The 17,245-nt window shown below is 48.2% G+C and overlaps 1 protein-coding gene across 6 annotated transcripts in view; it reads left to right on the top strand.

Annotated features, from left to right (window-relative positions):
* PAMR1 (peptidase domain containing associated with muscle regeneration 1) overlaps positions 1-17,245 on the top strand; it is an 82,333-nt gene that overhangs the window by 5,756 nt on the left and 59,332 nt on the right. For all 6 annotated transcript variants that reach the window (XM_065839538.2, XM_065839541.2, XM_065839540.2 and 3 more), the window contains 2 exons: positions 6,230-6,406; positions 7,162-7,290. In XM_065839538.2, coding sequence (XP_065695610.2) covers positions 6,230-6,406; positions 7,162-7,290 — 306 coding nt within the window. The remainder of the gene's footprint in view (positions 1-6,229; positions 6,407-7,161; positions 7,291-17,245) is intronic.

Raw genomic sequence — 17,245 nt, 5'->3', positions numbered from 1 at the left:
AGTTGGAAGGGACCTACAAGGATCGTCAAGTCCAACTCCTGTCTGCATATGACAGCTCCATAGTTTGCACCATGTGTCTGAGGGTGTTGTCCAGTCTCTTCTTGAATGCTGCCAGGCTTGGGCCTGTGACTACCTCCCTGGGGATCCTGTCCCAGTGCTCCACCACCCTCTGGGTGAAGAAACTTTTCCTAATGTCTAGCCTAAACCTCCCCTGGCACATCTTCCTGCCATTCCCTCATGTTCTGTCATTGGTCACTAAAGAGGAGAGTTCAGCATCTACCCTTCTTCCTCCCCTTGTGAGGAAGCTGTTAGACCATGATGAAGGTCTCCTCTTTTCCAGGCTGAATGAACCAAGTGACTTTAGCCGCTCCTCATAGGGCCTCCCCTGCAAACCCTTCACCAACTTTGTAGCCCTCTTCTGGACACTCTCCAGTAGCTTGATATCTTTTTTATCCTGTGGCGCTCAGAACTCCACACAGTGCTCCAGGTGAGGCCACACCAGTGCAGAGTAGAATGGGACAATCACCTCCCTCACCCAGCTGGCAATGCTGTGCTTGATGCACCCCAGGACACAGTTAGCCCTCTTGGCTGCCAGGGCACACTGTTGGCTCATGTTCAACTTGCCGTTGACCAGAACCCCCAGGTCTTTCTCCACAGAGCTGCTTTCCAGCATCTCATCCCCCAGTCTGTATGTACAGCCAGGGTTGCCATGTCCCAGGTGCAAAATCTGGCACTTGCCTTTGTTGAACTTCATGTGTTTGGTGATTGCCCAGTTCTCCAATTTGACCAAACCTCCTGCAGGGCCACTCTGCCCTCAAGAGTGTTGACAGCTCCCCCCCAGTTTTGTGCCATCAGCAAACTCACTAAGCTATCCCTCAAGTCCTGAGTCTAAGCAATTTATGAAGACATTGAAGAGTACTGGCCCTTAGTACTCAGATCTTCTTTTTTCTTTATATGACTGCAGAACCTTTTGCTATTATTTTCATATCCCTTGCAAGGTCAAATTCAGCTTGGATTTTGGCAGTTCTTCCTTTGTCCTTGAGCTCTGAGGCATACCTTTCTTTAATGATCAGACTTTTTTCCATCCCTGACAGGTCTCTCCTTTTCCCTTGAATGAGAGATTGGATTGGGCTCATTGTATATCCCACAAGATCCATCACTATCCTTTCCAGCAGACCTTGTATTGAACCAAACAGTGGAAGCTTGATAGTCCATCAGATTAAAACTATTTACCCTTCAGGCTATTGCAGCACCAGGAGTAACCTACTTCCACTCCTTCCCTTTACTGGCTTCTGTGGTTTCAACATACAGAGGCAGGCAGCAAGCATCACTTAAAAAGGCAGTCACTGAGCTGAGTCAAAACCAAGAGCAAAGGCTGACAGTTTTGCCTTTGCAGTCTTGAGGATCTGTGCAGAAACTGAGGTCCTGTTACTTACAGGGGAAGTCAGTAAGCATTAAATTACTCAGAAAATTGGCTGTGCGTTTCATTCAGTGCCAGTTCCTCTGTAGATGCTCTCCATACGGTCTTCAGCAGCTCAGCTCCCAGTGCTGGCTCAGCTGACCAGAGCAGGATTAGCCAGCCCACCTCTCCCCATGGTCCTGTTGCATCTGCTCCTTGCTGTGGCTCAACCACCCGCATGCAAGTTTTCACAGAGGAAGCTCAGGGCCCACCTGTTAGCGAGGACTTGGCTCCTCCAAAGCCCTGGCTCAGCACTGGGGAGCAGGGGAGTTGGTAGGGTCACTGTGATGAATTGCCACTGCTGTAACTCAGCCCTCAGAGTGATGCTGCTAACAGGGAGGACATTGACTGGCAATATCCCCTCCTACTACCATCCTACAAAATTAATTACTGAACAGCCTTTAGGATCTGAAATATACCATAGGGACTAGGCGGTCTTGCTAGGTGCGGATGTCAGTGAAAAGCATGAAGTTTTGCCATCCAAACATGGAAATGCATGAGAATTACAAGCCACCCTGCTTATGCCGCAGTGCTCACCTCCTATCTCACGTGTCCCTCAGGCTGGATTAAAAGCATCAGGTGAAATGTTGCGTTGTGCTCTGTCAGGATCCCAAACCAAGCAGGTCTTCCCTCCTGTGTCTTCCCCAGAGGTTCAGGTGCCTTCCAACGCAGCCATTTCTTGCTCGGTTTCTATGATCTGGAACTGCTTCCATGTGTGCTGTTTATGCCTGGATTTAATGGGCTTTTCTTCCATCATTAAAACCCCATAAAATAATCCACTGTTTATTTGCCTGTCCAGAGACTTGTTTGTTCCTTTCAGTTAAATATTTTGCATGGGTTGTTAAGAAGCTTCTTCCTGCTTCTCCCCAAATGAGGTCACACCACTTTCTGGACTGTGTTTGGTGCTGGGAGACACAGCCACTGCCTGCAAGTCAGACTGCCTGCTTTGAAAGATTATAAAAGCCAGGACCACAGAGTATGCCACAATTATCTCTACCACAGCTGGCCAAGGCCTGTCTTCCAGTATTTTACTCATTCAATAAATCTCCTCCTGCTCTTCTCTGCCTCATTCTTTTCTGGTTTTGGCTAATAATGGCCAAGTGTGGGTGTGGGGAGCTGTCAGCTGTTGCCGTTCCCCAAACACACATGGGGGAGGGGGGCTATGCCTCTTCCTCCCTGGAGTCCAGGCTGAGCTCAGCAACACAAACAAATATTCATTACACATGCTAGTGACTCTGTGCATCTCCCTCTTAAATTTCTGAGGGAAAAGTTTCCTTTGCCTTTTGTTTAGTAACCTAGAGATACTTAGGCAAAACAAAAGGGATCCTGCTGTTATTAAGGAGGTGCATAAAGTCTTCACACAAATTTATTTAAATAATAGCTTCTACAAAAGTTCAGAATAATACATTTCATTATTTCTGTGAAGAAAACTCTAGATGATGGCTTCAAAAAAATCTCAAATCCATAAATTTCCTTGTCAAGGCTACATACGTTGCCCAAACTGCAGTACCTGAAAACCTGAAAAGGAATTAAATTGTCAGTAAAATAAGACAGTCTATTTTCATTGTCTTAGTTGAGACAAGGGCAAGAAGTGAGCAAACAGCATTTCCAGGTGGCAGCAAACTTATTTTTACAGTTCTTTATGGCCAAGATCTGTTGCTCCCTTCTTAACACTAAATGTTACCTTAAATGCAACTTAGGCTACAAATATACCCATTTGATTCACCAAGAATAAGTATGGCATCTGCTTTTTGACCCTGTTGTGTACACAACTCTACATATAAAGATAAATGTGCACATGTACACAGACTCTACACACATATAAACACATGCATAGTATTTTATGGAAGCATAGAGTAATTTAGTTTGAAAGGGACCTCTGGAGGTCATCTGCTCCAGCCTTTCTTTCAGATAAGTACTAACCTGGAAGCTATGTTATGTTGCCTGCAAACTGGCAAGAGCCAGGTTTTGATTTCCTCCAAGGATGGAGACATGCAGCTTCACCTATGAACATTTCAATCATTTTACAGACAGCAATTTCTCATGAGCAACTTAGAGCTACAACTCATTTCATTAACAAGCCTAGCAATCTTAAGAGAAATTAGATTCCTAGCTTGAGTTGAGAACCATGAAAATTTGAAGGAAACTTTGCAAAAGCTCCTGAGTGTTGAGTAGTTATTTACTACTCAGACTTTGGGGAGTCCTCCTTCTGCAAGGAGTAAAACCCCTGACAACCATACACCACAGAAACAGTTATTTTCAGTCATGTGTGGTAAGATGTATCACACAGAATCACAGAATGTTAGGGATTGGAAGGGACCTGAAAAGATCACCTGATACAATCCCCCTGCCAGAGCAGGAACACCTAGATGAGGTTACACAGGAATGTGTCCAGGCGAGTTTTGAATGTCTCCAGAGAAGGAGACTCCACAACCTCCCTGGGCAGCCTGTTCTAGTGTTCTGTCACCCTCACTGAGAAGAAGTTTCTTCTCAAATTTAAGTGGAACCTCTTGTGTTCCAGTTTGAACCCACTGCCCTTTGTCCTACCACAACTGAGTGTCAGTCATGCTGGTGGAGAAAGATGGGATCTGCACTTTCTATGGCAGTCTGGAGTCACAGTCTGAGGTCTTTTCCTAAAAGGCTATTTCCAGCATAGGTTAAATACAATCAAATGAGGCTATGTTAAATAACAAAAATATATTAATAATATTACCATACTAGAAATGCCAGACAAAATGAATCTTTAAAAATAGTGAAAAGTCCTGTTTCTTTTGGCAGTGGAGTGTAACATCTTGTGCTTCTCAGTGAAAATACAGAGTGAAACCGGCTAACACCCAGCCTCAAAATTTGACATTTCTAGTGGACAATCTAGTCTTCAAGAGTAGCAAATTCACAAACAGAAATATGACCAAATCATGCTATTATAGTTTAAATAATCTATACTATATATGAGGCCATAAATCAGTCCTGCTATCTCAAGAAGAGTTGCTCATGTGACATCGTACTCTGTGGTTTTTTAAAACTATTTTTCTCACCACAGAAGTGAGAAGGCCTTGCAGAGAAAAGACTGAAGTGAACAAATACCTTCCCTCTGGTCTGTTTGCCTCCTCTGGCTGGCACTGCAAAACTTCCCATGTGTTCTTTAGACACCCAAACTGAGCTGACATTTTGTCTGCATGTTCACAGAATCACAGAATCGACTAGGTTGGAAAAGACCTCAGAGATCATCAAGTCCAACCCTTGGTCCAACTCCAGTCCATTTACTAGATCATGACACTAAGTGCCATGTCCAATCTCAGTTTAAAAACCTCCAGGGATGGTGAGTCCACCACCTCTCTGGGCAGCCATTCCAATGCCTGACCACTCTCTCTGTAAAGAATTTCTTTCTAATACCCAGCCTAAATTTCCCCTGGCAGAGTTTAAGTCCATGCCCCCCTGTCTTATTGCTAACTGCCTGGGAGAAGAGACCAATCCCCACCTGGCTATAACTTCCCTTCAGGTAGTTATAGAGAGTGATGAGGTCACCTCTAAGCCTCCTCTTCTCTAGACTAAACAACCCCAGCTCCCTCAGCCTCTCCCCATAGGTCTTGTGTTCAAGTCCCTTAACCAGTCTTGTTGCTCTACTCTGGACCCGCTCCAGCACTTCAATATCTTTCCTGAACTGAGGGGCCCAGAACTGAACACAATACTCCAGGTGTGGCCTCACCAATGCAGAGTACAGGGGAAGGATCACTTCCCTTGTCCTGCTAACCACGCTATTTTTGATACAGGACAGGATACCATTGGCCTTCTTGGCCACCTGGGCACACTGTTGGCTCATGTTGAGCTTCCTGTCAATCAGTACCCCCAGGTCCCTTTCTGCCTGAATGCTCTCCAGCCACTCTGTGCCCAGCCTTTAGTGCTGCAAGGGATTGTTGTGGCCAAAGTGCAGGATCCGGCACTTGGCCTTGTTGAACTTCATCCCATTGGAATCAGCCCATTTTTCCAGCCTATCCAGATCCCTTTGCAGAACCCTCCTGCCTTCCAGCAGGTCGACACTCCCTCCCAATTTGGTGTCATCAGCAAATTCGCTGATGATGGTCTCAATCCCCTAATCTAAATAATCAATAAAGATGTTAAACAGGACTGGATCCAACACTGACCCCTGGGGGACACCACTAGTGATTGGCCGCCAGCTAGATGCAGCCCCATTCACCAGCACTCTCTGGGCCCGGCCCTCCAGCCAGTCCCTAACCCGGCAGAGAGTGCACTTATCCAAGTCATGGGCTACCAGCTTTTGCAGGAGTATATTATGGGAGACAGTGTCAAAGGCTTTGCTGAAGTCTAGATAGACCACATCTACAACTTTCCCCTCATCCACCAGGTGGGTCACCTGATCATAAAAGGAGATCAGGTTGGTCAGACAGGACCTGCCCCTCCTAAACCCATGCTGGCTGGGTCTGATCCCTTGTCCATCCTGAAGGTGCTGTGTGACTGCATTCAGGATGATCTGCTCCATAACCCTGCCAGGCACCGAGGTCAGGTTGATAGGCCTGTAGTTGCCAGGGTCAGCTTTGCAGCCCTTTTTGTGGATTGGGGTAACATTCGCCAATTTCCAATCATATGGGACCTCCCCAATGTTACCATGTAGTTTGATATTTCTTGTGCCGAAGACCTCAGCCATCCTCAAGTCATACATGATCTGACAAATGGCTGAATAATAGATCCTGTCAATCCTTGGCAGACAGTGGATCTTTTCTGTGTGTCCCCCTCTCTGTTCTCCTCTTGCAGAGTACACAGTGATCAATGAAAACTGCCCGGGTGCCGAGTGGAATATCATGTGCCGAGAGTGCTGCGAATATGACCAAATCCAGTGCATCTGCCCAGGACAGAAAGAAAGAGTGGGCTATAGCATTCCCTGCTGCAGGAATGAGGAGAATGAGTGTGACTCCTGCTTAATCCACCCAGGTATGCTTGGGGCTACACTGCCCTCACATCGGATCTTTGGCCAAGGCATCAGCACATAATGGTAGCTGCTGGGCAGGGGATCAGCAAGGGCAGGCACGTCTCACTGGGGCATGGGATTGCCTTGTATCTCCTCAGGAACTCTTTCTACCACTCTGCTGACAGCAGAAAGACACTTGGCAAGGTGCCCCCGCAGCAAGTAGCACTGCTGCCAGAAAAAAACCCACTTTCTCCCAGCAGTGTTGTCTTCAGGGCATCTCGGGAAGGCTTGGGAAATGCCAAAAGGTGACATAGCAGCTGGCTTCACACCAGGAGTGTTTTGTACGTGCTCAATGATGATTTGCATCCCCAAAGCAAGAAGGGAGAGGTGACCTGGAAGTCTGGTAGCAAGGAGGAAAGGGGAAAGTGAAAAGTGAGAGCAAGAGGAGACAGGAACAGGTTAGAAAACATCAGAATCATTTGGGCTGGGCCTAAGTGGCACCAGCATCCACAGACTTCTGAGAGAGGCATTTACAGTCAGAACAATGAGATGTAGAGGTTTGGACAAGTCAAGCTGGTATTTTGGCTCAAAATCTCAGCGTCTGAGCTGCCTAGGGTTTGGGGTGGAGGTTGGGTGCAGTTCTAAGCAGAGAAGCTGTCAGCACCACAGCAGTCACTAATGTTATTGGCATCTTTTGTGGAAAAGAGAGAGAGACTGCTTCTCTCCCCAGAGGACAATCCACTTTGGCTTTCCTCTAATGCAGTGGCTCTCCTTTCAGGCTGCACCATTTTTGAGAACTGCAAGTCCTGCCGCAATGGCTCCTGGGGAGGGACGCTTGACAACTTCTATATCAAGGGCATCTACTGTGCAGAGTGCAGAGCTGGCTGGTATGGAGGTGACTGCATGAGTAAGTGTCCTACACGGGCAGGGAAGCATGTTGGGGACAGGGAGTGGTGGGACAGAGCGAGAGTTGTGCTGTGCTTTTCCAGCTATCCCTGTACAGTGACTCTTGCAAAGGTCACAGGCAGAAGAGGGCAAACAACTAGGCAGTAAGCATATCTACAGTGGGAAAAAACTTCTCTCCCAGTGCTCATCTGCTATGGATTGTCCCAGGCCCCAAGTCATGGGAGATTATAACCGTACTAAACTTCCGGTTTGTTTTGGTTTATTTTGAAACTTTAACTACTGTGACTCTGGAAATCTGTTCTCTGCATTTCTCAGGCATACTTCAGCATAATCAATTCCTCAGAGGCCTTCAGCAAAACATAAACTTTTATAAGGGCAAGAGCTATATCAAAGAGCTTCTCCTCTGCTGTCCTTCAATCCCTGGGCTGCAGAACCAGCCTCAAGGAATTCCCAGTGTCCCCTCCTTCCTTCACACAGCTCAACGCACTGCAAGACAGCTCTGGAAAACAGTGTCTTGCAAGTGCTAACAGCAGCGTTTCATGTTCTGGTCGTGCTATCTGAAAGTTTTGTTCCTGGCAGTGCACAAAAGGTACTGCTTCTTTGATTTTGCTAAAATGTTGGTCCCAATGCTACCTTTCAATAATGAATTCTATAAGCTAATTGGATACAGTTTAAGACTCGTATTTCCTTTACCAGTTTCCCACTGGTGAAGGTATAGGCTTTCACCAACCCTTTTTCAGTTTTTATTGAATGTCTCTTTGCTCACATTGCTGAAAAGGATGAAAGTAGAATCTACTTTTCCTACCCTGTTCTTCTACACACCTTAGTCTTGTATCCTCTTAGTCACTAATTTTAAAGCAACAATTGAACCTGCTTTCCCAGCACAGCCTATGACCACTCAGGAGGTAAAAGTAAACAAAATAAAATAATTGCTTCAAATAGCATAATATGGGCAATCAACATGTTTCAGTAACAGGGCTAACTCAACCTTGGTGCTTCGGAAACTGATAAACCGTGTCCCTTGCAGTTTACAGTGTGATTTCCAATAGCACTTTAAAGTCTCATTTGCTCTGAGTTGATGCTAGAGCTCCCCTGGCACTTTTTATAACAGAAGAGCCAAGAAAGAATCATTAGATTATCTAATCCTTCTTCACTCTGCCTAAGTAGATCAGCTGCCTACAGTATATTTCAGCCTGCTTTACCAACTTTTGTTTTAAAGCAAATGCACCCTCACACTGCAGTCTATTTGGACATTTTTGCAATAATGAAATTTTGCAGAGCTTTGTCTTATAGTGTTTTTCCTACCAGCTCTTTTGAGAGAAGCAGTGTGACACTGAGGATGTGGACTCTTTAGTGAGGTTCTGCAGTGTATCAGAGGCAGGATAGAATGGGCAAATAGTTCTGTTTTCTCTTCCATTTCTAAAGAGGAACACAGGGAACAGTTATGATTCCAGCACACTTCTGAGCTCCCTTGCTTTGGTTTTCATGGCTATCTCAATTTTTTTCTTGCTCAGGCATGCAGAGACTGCATGTTCGGAAAGCAGCCTATAACCGTGATGGCCTGCAGGCTCACAGCTATGTATGTGGCTTTGGGTCTGGAGGACGGCTGGTGAGTAGCCTTTGAACAACAGTGTGCACCAACTGCTCAAGCAGTGGATGTGCTAACACAATACATTCTCGAAAGCTAAGGAGGAAATATCTCTCTTTGGCACATCTGGAATGTTGCAGCCTGCTCAGAGTGCCTCGCCAGTGGTAGAGTGCCAATAAATCCCAGTAACACACAGGAGCACAACCATAGTAATTGGGGGACGTATTTTATATACTTCACCCTATATTGCAAATGCTGGTGCCCTCTGCTAGCAAGCACATGGATGACCCACGGGACCTGCTCTGACCAAGCTGGTCATGCACACAAACTGCACACAAAGCTTCACTCCGCAACAGGTCGGCTGCTGTGGGAACCAGCGTTGCTGCAGTGCCCAGAAAAGAGGGCTCCTCCTGGCAGAGCTGCCCTCGCAAGGCGCCCCCAGATGAAGCTTCTTCCTCAGATTTTACTTCCTCCCGCCCAGCAAGGCCCGTGTCTGCCTTCTCCCTACGCCGAGGGCAACTTGTGTGCAGATTCACACCCCGCTCCCACGCCTGAACGCGTTAGGGTGGTTGCCCAGACCACGGGAGCGGTGCGGAGGGTGCTGGAGGTGTTGGCACGCAGCCACCGGGCACCCGGCAGAGTTCGGGGCGGACCCACCGCCACAACCGCCAGAGGTACGCTGGGCTTTGTCTCCCTCTCGCGGGCCGCGGGAGGCGTTGCCATGGACCACCGGTCCCGGCCCCGGGTTCCTGCTCCTGGGGCCGAGCGCGCCAGGGCTCAGACGGTCTCCGCCGTAAACGGGCACACGTCCCGGCGGCGAGCGAGCAGACCTCCAGCTTCATCCCGTCACTACCGGAACGTCCTAAGGAACGGCCCCGAGCGCGGTCCGGCCCGACCTGATCATACTGGAACTCCCCTCCTGCTCTCCTCCCATCGCGCCATTTCCCTAAAGCGCCCTGGCCTGCCCGCGGGCACCGCGCGGCACCACCGCCACTTGACGCTAGGTGGCGCCCGGAGGCCCCGGAGGAGGCCGACCCAAGTCTCAGGCGCTAGGTCCCATCCTTGTCAACCAGATGGCAGAACGGCCGCGAGTGCAGGCAGAAGGGGATCAGTGCCGGTTCTGCAGAAGAGCACAGCTGCAGTTTAGCCTATAGGCAAGATTAATGCCTATTTAATACCGCACTGGTGGGTGTGGAGAGCAGTGCGGCCTGCCCGCAGGTCAGCCCAGCAGCTCTGAGGTGCACTGTCCAGTTCCATGGGCTAGTGGTGCTGCCTCAGCCATAGGACAGCAGTCAAGGAGCTGCCTGCAAACAAAATGGCAGCATGAGCTCCTAGGAGCGATTTCTTGGAACTTCTAGAAAAAGTGGCAATGTGCCTGGAGGGCCATGGCAAGGAAGAAATAGTATGGTCTGGCCTGTGAGGCTGTCCTGTTCATACTGTCTGGTGGCATTGCTGGATGCATGGACATGGCTGAAAAACAGCCAAGGGATCAATTATTAAAAAGACAGATGGTATAGGGTAGTCCAAAGTAATGTTATTAGAAAAAAAACCACAGTGAATAGAGTTAATTTGGTACTGGAACATTTTCTAATGGGACTTTTTATTGGATTGAACTATTATACCCTAAAAGGCACATCAGAATCTAAAACCAGAAGAAAAATGACCCTGGATGACCTTTTCCTCTCTATCATGCACTCCAACAGCCCTCGTCAACCTCTGATTGTCATGTTGTTGAGAACACATACTCCATCAACACAGGAGAGAAAGCGGTGTTATCTAACAGCTGTTCTTGGCTTTGCTATCCAAATGTGGTCCCCATGACAAATAACAGTATTTCTAGTTTTAGAGATTTTGCACACACTAGTGTTTCACATAATACTGGTGACCAGGAAGTAACAGGTAGCAACAAGGTGTGACAAGTCACAGCTACCTTCCCATATTAGCCTGTTTCTGAATACCAGTAAAGTTTCTGCACATCTATGCTGTAGCACTCTAACAGGAGATAATGAGTTCCTGCTGGAGGTCTCCTCAGGACCTCTCCCTCCTTTGACCCATGGGTCTGTGTGGGCTGCAACTCAGAGATGTCCTAAATTGTTTTGTTTTCTGTTAGTAACAAGCCTTAGAGGAAATCTTACTGTGGCCCTGAAAGCTGCCTTTTTTTCCAGGAACAGGAACAGAGCAAGGATGTTGACACTGCCAAAGTAGACTATCTTTTTGTAAATGAAGCAGAATTTTCCAGCTTTCGTATTTAGGATATAAATTAGTTTTTGAGAGCTTGCTAGGTCCCCCACAGATTCAGAATGGGAGGAGAAAATACTCCTTTTGATCAACAGATGATTGAACTGTTCGTATGAGAGTCAGCCAAACTTCTGCTAGAAGGGCTAGAGATACAGGAGCACAGATCTGATGTTATTGCAAAGGTACTTCATGTGGAGAAGGGCAGTAGCAAATCTGAGAATGTTCTTTTGGAGGCAGTCATTGAATGGCTCCTTTTTAGTCTCTGGACCACCTGCTTTGCTGGCAAAACCTACTTCCTTGGCATTAGTGTTCAGAGAGTTCAGGCTGTACCACTGCAAAGAGAAGAGTGTGTTTAGTATGCTGTGCACAAAAGTATCTCTTTGCATCAGTTCTTTGGCTTTCCTTTCTTAAAAGCATTGGAAACGCAAAAGCCCTATGGAACAAAAAGGAAACTTCTTTTGAGGTGGTCCAAGCCCCCGTCAAACCATCTGAAGATTTCAGGTTGTTTTTGAGGCAGGAGCCACTGGCGGCACAAGGTCCTGTTTTCTTGCTGTGGGAAGAAGCATTATAGTGCACCACAGCAGATCTTGCTGTACTAGCTGAATCCTAATGGGGTTGCTGGGCACAGTCATTAATCCTTGCCTTTTACAGAGGGGAACTAAGCAAGCCACAGAGGACAATGAAACACTTTTGAGGAACTCTTCTGAGCAGGATTTCTGTTTCCTTGGGTCTTACTTAATTAAGGGTAACTGAGAGTAAATGAACAAAGGTTATTTCATTTGAACAACATTTTCTTAAGAAGAAAGAGGAGTAATCGACCTGCAGTTTTCACATTTCCCTATAGACTAGATGCAGCAGGACTGATTTCCAGACATTAAGATCAATGGAAACTGCAGATGCTTGGTATATCACCAAATCAAATCATTATCACCCTCTTTTCCCAAAGGAAGGAAGGGTCCTGAGACAAGTGTTAAACCCCAGCTTTTCAGTAGGAAACATTCATATTGTGTTACCTGTTAAAAGTTTAGGGTTCCCCTTTGAAAACAGATGGAAGGAGCAGGGCTTTCTGTTGGACTAAAGAGGTAAAAAACAGCAAGAGAGTTGCCGTGGAGGTCTTTTGGGTCATTTGTCTTTTTACTTATCCTTATTATCTGTGGTGTGCAGCCTACCAGAGTCCCCTGGTTCGGTGATGCTGTTAGACTCAATTGCAATTTCTGGTGCATGGATACAGTCTCATTCCCCAGCAAAGCAAGTGACAGCTTATCAGGGAATGTAGCCATGTACAAGACTCTATTCAGAAAGATGTAGTCACGAAAGTAGAAAGTGAAAAATTAACTCTGTTTGGTGTGTAATGACTTAACTGTGCATTTTGCGAGCACTTGCATTTACAGATCACAGAAGGCTCTACAAAAATCACTAAACAACTTTCTTCCACAGAGGAAAATACCATTATCTGTATTTTATAGCTGGGGGAAGAGAGAGGTTACCAAAGGTGAGAGGATTCTCTGGGCTAAAAATGTTCAGCATCCAACATGAGGAATTAGGACAATTATCCCTGGACAGCTGCCATGGGGCAGCTGCAGGATAGCCAGGAAGAGGTATTGCTTCCTCAGTACATGACTTTGCCATCTGTTCAGGTCCTCTGGTGGTTTTCTTAGACTGGGCACAAATGACTGGAGTACTTCATCTTATTCTGTTGATGCTGGGCACTGGAGTACATTTCATAGTATGGTGAAAAGCTGAGAGTGACACAGACAGAGTGAGACAGAAAGAGAGAAAGGATAGGAATGAACCTGAGGGAAGGAATAAGGGCTGTATATTATACACGTGTTACATCGAGTAATTGGTGGAGGAGCTGTGATGGTTATATGTCTCCATTGGCATGGTGGCATTAACATGTAAGGGTGATGTGGAGAATCCTGAGGACTAACAGATGTCTCCTCTAGGAATACATCAATTGTTTTTCCTCCAAGAGTCTCCCTGTGAAGGCCCTGAAATGATGCTGTTTGGTGCAACAGCTCCTGCTCTAACTGTTTCACTCAAGCTAATTCAAGTGATCATGTACCTCTAACACTTTCCCATCATCTTCCTCAGCTTCAGTGATTGAGTCAGCTGATCGGAGCCAGCGCAGCGAGAGCCAGAGCCGGCGAGGTTCAGTCGACTACGAGGTTTAGCCGAGATTAGAAAGCCCAGAGGGAAACGTACAGGGACAGCGTGACTCCCGGCGGTCCTGATCCCCCCGACGCCCCGGTAGCCATTGCGAGAGAGCGGCTGACGTCGCGGGGGGCGTTCCCACGGTGACGGCGACCACACCTCCTCACCTTGCCTTGAAAAAACCTTTGCGAGGGCAGCGACTAGCTGCCCATCAGGTGCAGAGAGAAGCAACTGGCTAGCGCAGCGGGTGTGGCAGCTAGCGCAGCGGGGTGCAGAGAGCACTTGTTGTTTGTCATTCCCACCGACTTATTGCCAGCGTCCCAGACTGCTGATGACCATGGTCGCCTCCAGAAGGAGAGCATGTCTCAAAAAGACTGTGGCAACGCAGACTGAGGTTCTGTCCCGAACGGTGGCTGTTCAGGTCTCCGGCTGCAAGGAGTGCCAGAGCCTGCTGCTGCCAGAGGAGGGAGGCCAGCACTCTACTTGTGTGAGGTGTGAGCAGGTGCAAGATCTGCTCGACATGGTTGTGAAGCTTAAGGAGGAGGTTGAGACGCTGAGGTCCATCAGGGAGTGCGAAAGGGAGATCGACTGGTGGAGTAACACCCTTACGTGCCGGTCGCAAAAGCCCCAGGGAGGTACCCCCGAAAAGGAGATGGACCTCCTGCCCTCTCGGACAGAGGCGGAGGTCCTGAGACAGCCCCACCCTTGTCGCTGTTGGGCAGAGGTAAATGACCTAAAAGAAGATGAGGGTTGGAAGTTTATTCCAGTTTGGCATCACAGGCAGCCCCCCTCCCTGCCTGATTTGCCTCCCCAGGTGCCCCTCCGTAATAGGTTTGAGGCCCTGGATCTTGAAGAAGAGGTAGATGAGGAGATGGTGCCAAGCCTGCCTACAAGATCACATAGGAAGAGGCGGTTGACTACACAACTGAAGACTACCTCTGATAAGAAAGATAGAAGGGTGATTATAACAGGAAAATCCGTTCTGAAAGGAACAGAGGGCCCAATATGCAGGGTTGACCCTCATCTTAGGGAAGTCTGTAGTCTACCTGGAGCCCGGATGAAGGATATTGCTAGAGAGCTCCCCAGACTGGTGCACCCGACAGACTACTACCTGCTGCTGGTCTTCCAGACAGATGGGGAGGAAGTTGCTTCCCATAGTCTGAGGGGAATGAAGAATGACTTCAAGGTCTTGGGAAGGATGGTGAAAGATTCAGGGGCTCAAGTGATCTTCTCTTCACTCCTTCCCTCTTCAAGTGACGATGTGGGGTGGAATGGGAAAATTCAATCTCTAAATGGTTGGCTCCAAGACTGGTGCTACAGGCAGGGCTTTGGTTTTTTTGATAATGGCTGGTTTTATAAAGCTCCAGTCCAGACAGTGTTATGCGGGAAAGGCTTATCTCGCAGAGGCAAAAGGATGCTGGGGCAGGAATTAGCTGGGCTCATTTGGAGAGCTTTAAACTAGGCTCGAAGGGGGATGGGGTTGTAGTTGGGCTTGCCCCAGTGGGGCAGCATTCTAAAACAGATGAGGACCGGGTGGCCTCCTGTGCCCCTAGGGAGAAATTGGTGTGCTCTGCTCGCTCCCTGAAATGCCTGTACACCAATGCGCGCAGCATGGGGAATAAGCAGGAGGAATTAGAATCCTATGTTCGGTCGGGAGATTATGTTCTGGTGGCAATTACAGAAACGTGGTGGGACAGTTCACATGGCTGGAATGTGGTCATGGATGGCTACGCCCTTTTCAGGAAAGACAGGCCAGCCAGGCGTGGTGGTGGAGTTGCTCTCTATGTGAGAGAGCAACTGCAATGTACTAAATTCTGCCCAGGAGCGGATGAGGAACGAGTTGAGAGTGTATGGGTCAGAATCAAGGGACAGGCTGGCAGGGGTGATACTGTTGTAGGTGTCTATTACAGGCCACCAGATCAGACTGAGGAAGTTGATGAGGCCTTCTATGCGCAGCTGAGAGTGGCCTCACAGTCACAGGCCCTGGTTGTTGTGGGTGATTTTAACTTCCCTGATGTTTGCTGGAAGGACCATTCAGCAAGCCAGCCACAGTCCAGGAGGTTCCTCCAGTGCATTGATCATAACTTCCTCATGCAGATGGTGGAGGAGCCGACGAGGAGAGGTACACTGCTGGATCTCATCCTCACTAACAAAGAGGGTCTGGTTGAAGCAGTAAAGGTTGAGGCCTGCCTGGGTTGCAGTGACCACGAGATGGTGGAGTTCAGCATCTCGTGTGTCAGGAACAGAATAGGAAGTAGAATTGCAAGCCTGGACTTTGGCAGGGCTAATTTTGGCCTTTTCAAGCAATTGCTGGGGGAAATCCCATGGGCAAGACTGCTTGAAGGAAAAGGGGCCCAAGAGAGCTGGATTACATTCAGAGATTGCTTCTTCCATGCTCAGGATCAGAGCATCCCCACACGTAGGAAGTCGAGGAAGGGAGCCAGGAGGCCTGCGTGGTTGAATAGGGATCTGTTGGGTATGCTCAAGCAGAAGAGGCGAGTTTACAGGTCATGGAAGCAGGGACTGGCTACTTGGGAGAAATATAAGGCTGCTGTTAGAGGATGTAGGAAGGCAGCTAGGGTAGCCAAGGCCTCCTTAGAATTACAGCTGGCGAGAGGGGTCAAGGACAGCAAGAAGAACTTTTTCAAATACATAGCAGATAAAACTAATACCAGAGGCAATGTAGGCCCACTGATGAATGAGGTGGGTCCCCTGGTGGCAGAAGACACAGAGAAGGCAGAATTACTGAATGCCTTCTTTGTCTCTGTCTACTCCGCTGGAGGCTGTCCTGGGGAACCCTGTACCCCTGAGACCCCGGATGAAGCCAGGTTAATGGAGGAGTTTGCTTTAGTCGATGAGGACTGGGTTAGGGAACAATTAAATAGTCTGGACATCCATAAATCCATGGGTCCAGATGGGATGCATCCGCGGGTGCTGAGGGAGCTGGCTGAAGTCATTGCTAGACCGCTCTCCATCATTTTTGCCAAGTCTTGGGAAACGGGAGAGGTGCCCGAGGATTGGAGGAAAGCAAATGTCACTCCAGTCTTCAAAAAGGGCAAGAAGGAGGACCCGGGTAATTATAGACCAGTCAGCCTCACCTCTGTCCCTGGGAAAGTAATGGAACAGCTTATCCTTGGTGTCATCTCAAGGCATATCAGAGATAAGAGGGTCATTAGGGGCAGTCAGCATGGCTTTACCAAGGGTAAGTCATGCTTGACCAACCTCATAGCCTTTTATGAGAATGTAACAAGGTGGATGGATGATGGCAGAGCGGTGGATGTGGTCTACCTTGACTTCAGTAAAGCCTTTGACACAGTCCCTCACAGCATCCTCACAGCTAAATTGAGGAGGTGTGGTCTAGACAATAGAGTAGTGAGGTGGGTTGCAAACTGGCTTAAAGAGAGAAGCCAGAGAGTGGTGATCAATGGTGTGGAGTCCAGGTGGAGGCCAGTATCTAGTGGAGTGCCTCAGGGGTCAGTACCGGGGCCAATATTATTCAATATATTCATTAACGATTTAGACAAGGGAATTGAGTGTACTATCAGCAAGTTTGCTGATGACACTAAGCTGGGAGGAGTGGCTGACACGCCAGAAGGCTGTGCTGCCATCCAGTGGGACCTGAACAGGCTGGAGAGTTGGGCGGGGGATAACCTGATGGAATTTAACAAGGGAAAGTGTAGAGTCCTGCATCTGGGCAGGAACAACCCCAGGTTCCAGTATAGGCTGGGGCATGACCTATTAGAGAGCAGTGTAGGGGAAAGGGACCTGGGGGTCCTGGTGGACAGCAGGATGACCATGAGCCAGCACTGTGCCCTTGTGGCCAGGAAGGCTAATGGCATCCTTGGGTGTATTACAAGGGGGGTGGTCAGTAGGTCGAGAGAGGTCCTCCTTCCCCTCTACTCCACCCTGGTGAGACCCCATCTGGAATATTGTGTCCAGTTCTGGGCCCCTCAGTTCAAGAAGGACAGGGAACTGC

This window comes from Patagioenas fasciata, chromosome 5, assembly GCF_037038585.1.
Source record: "Patagioenas fasciata isolate bPatFas1 chromosome 5, bPatFas1.hap1, whole genome shotgun sequence".
NCBI lineage: Eukaryota > Metazoa > Chordata > Aves > Columbiformes > Columbidae > Patagioenas > Patagioenas fasciata.
Note: the sequence above shows the minus strand (reverse complement) of the source record. Positions and strands in the feature narration are given on the sequence as shown.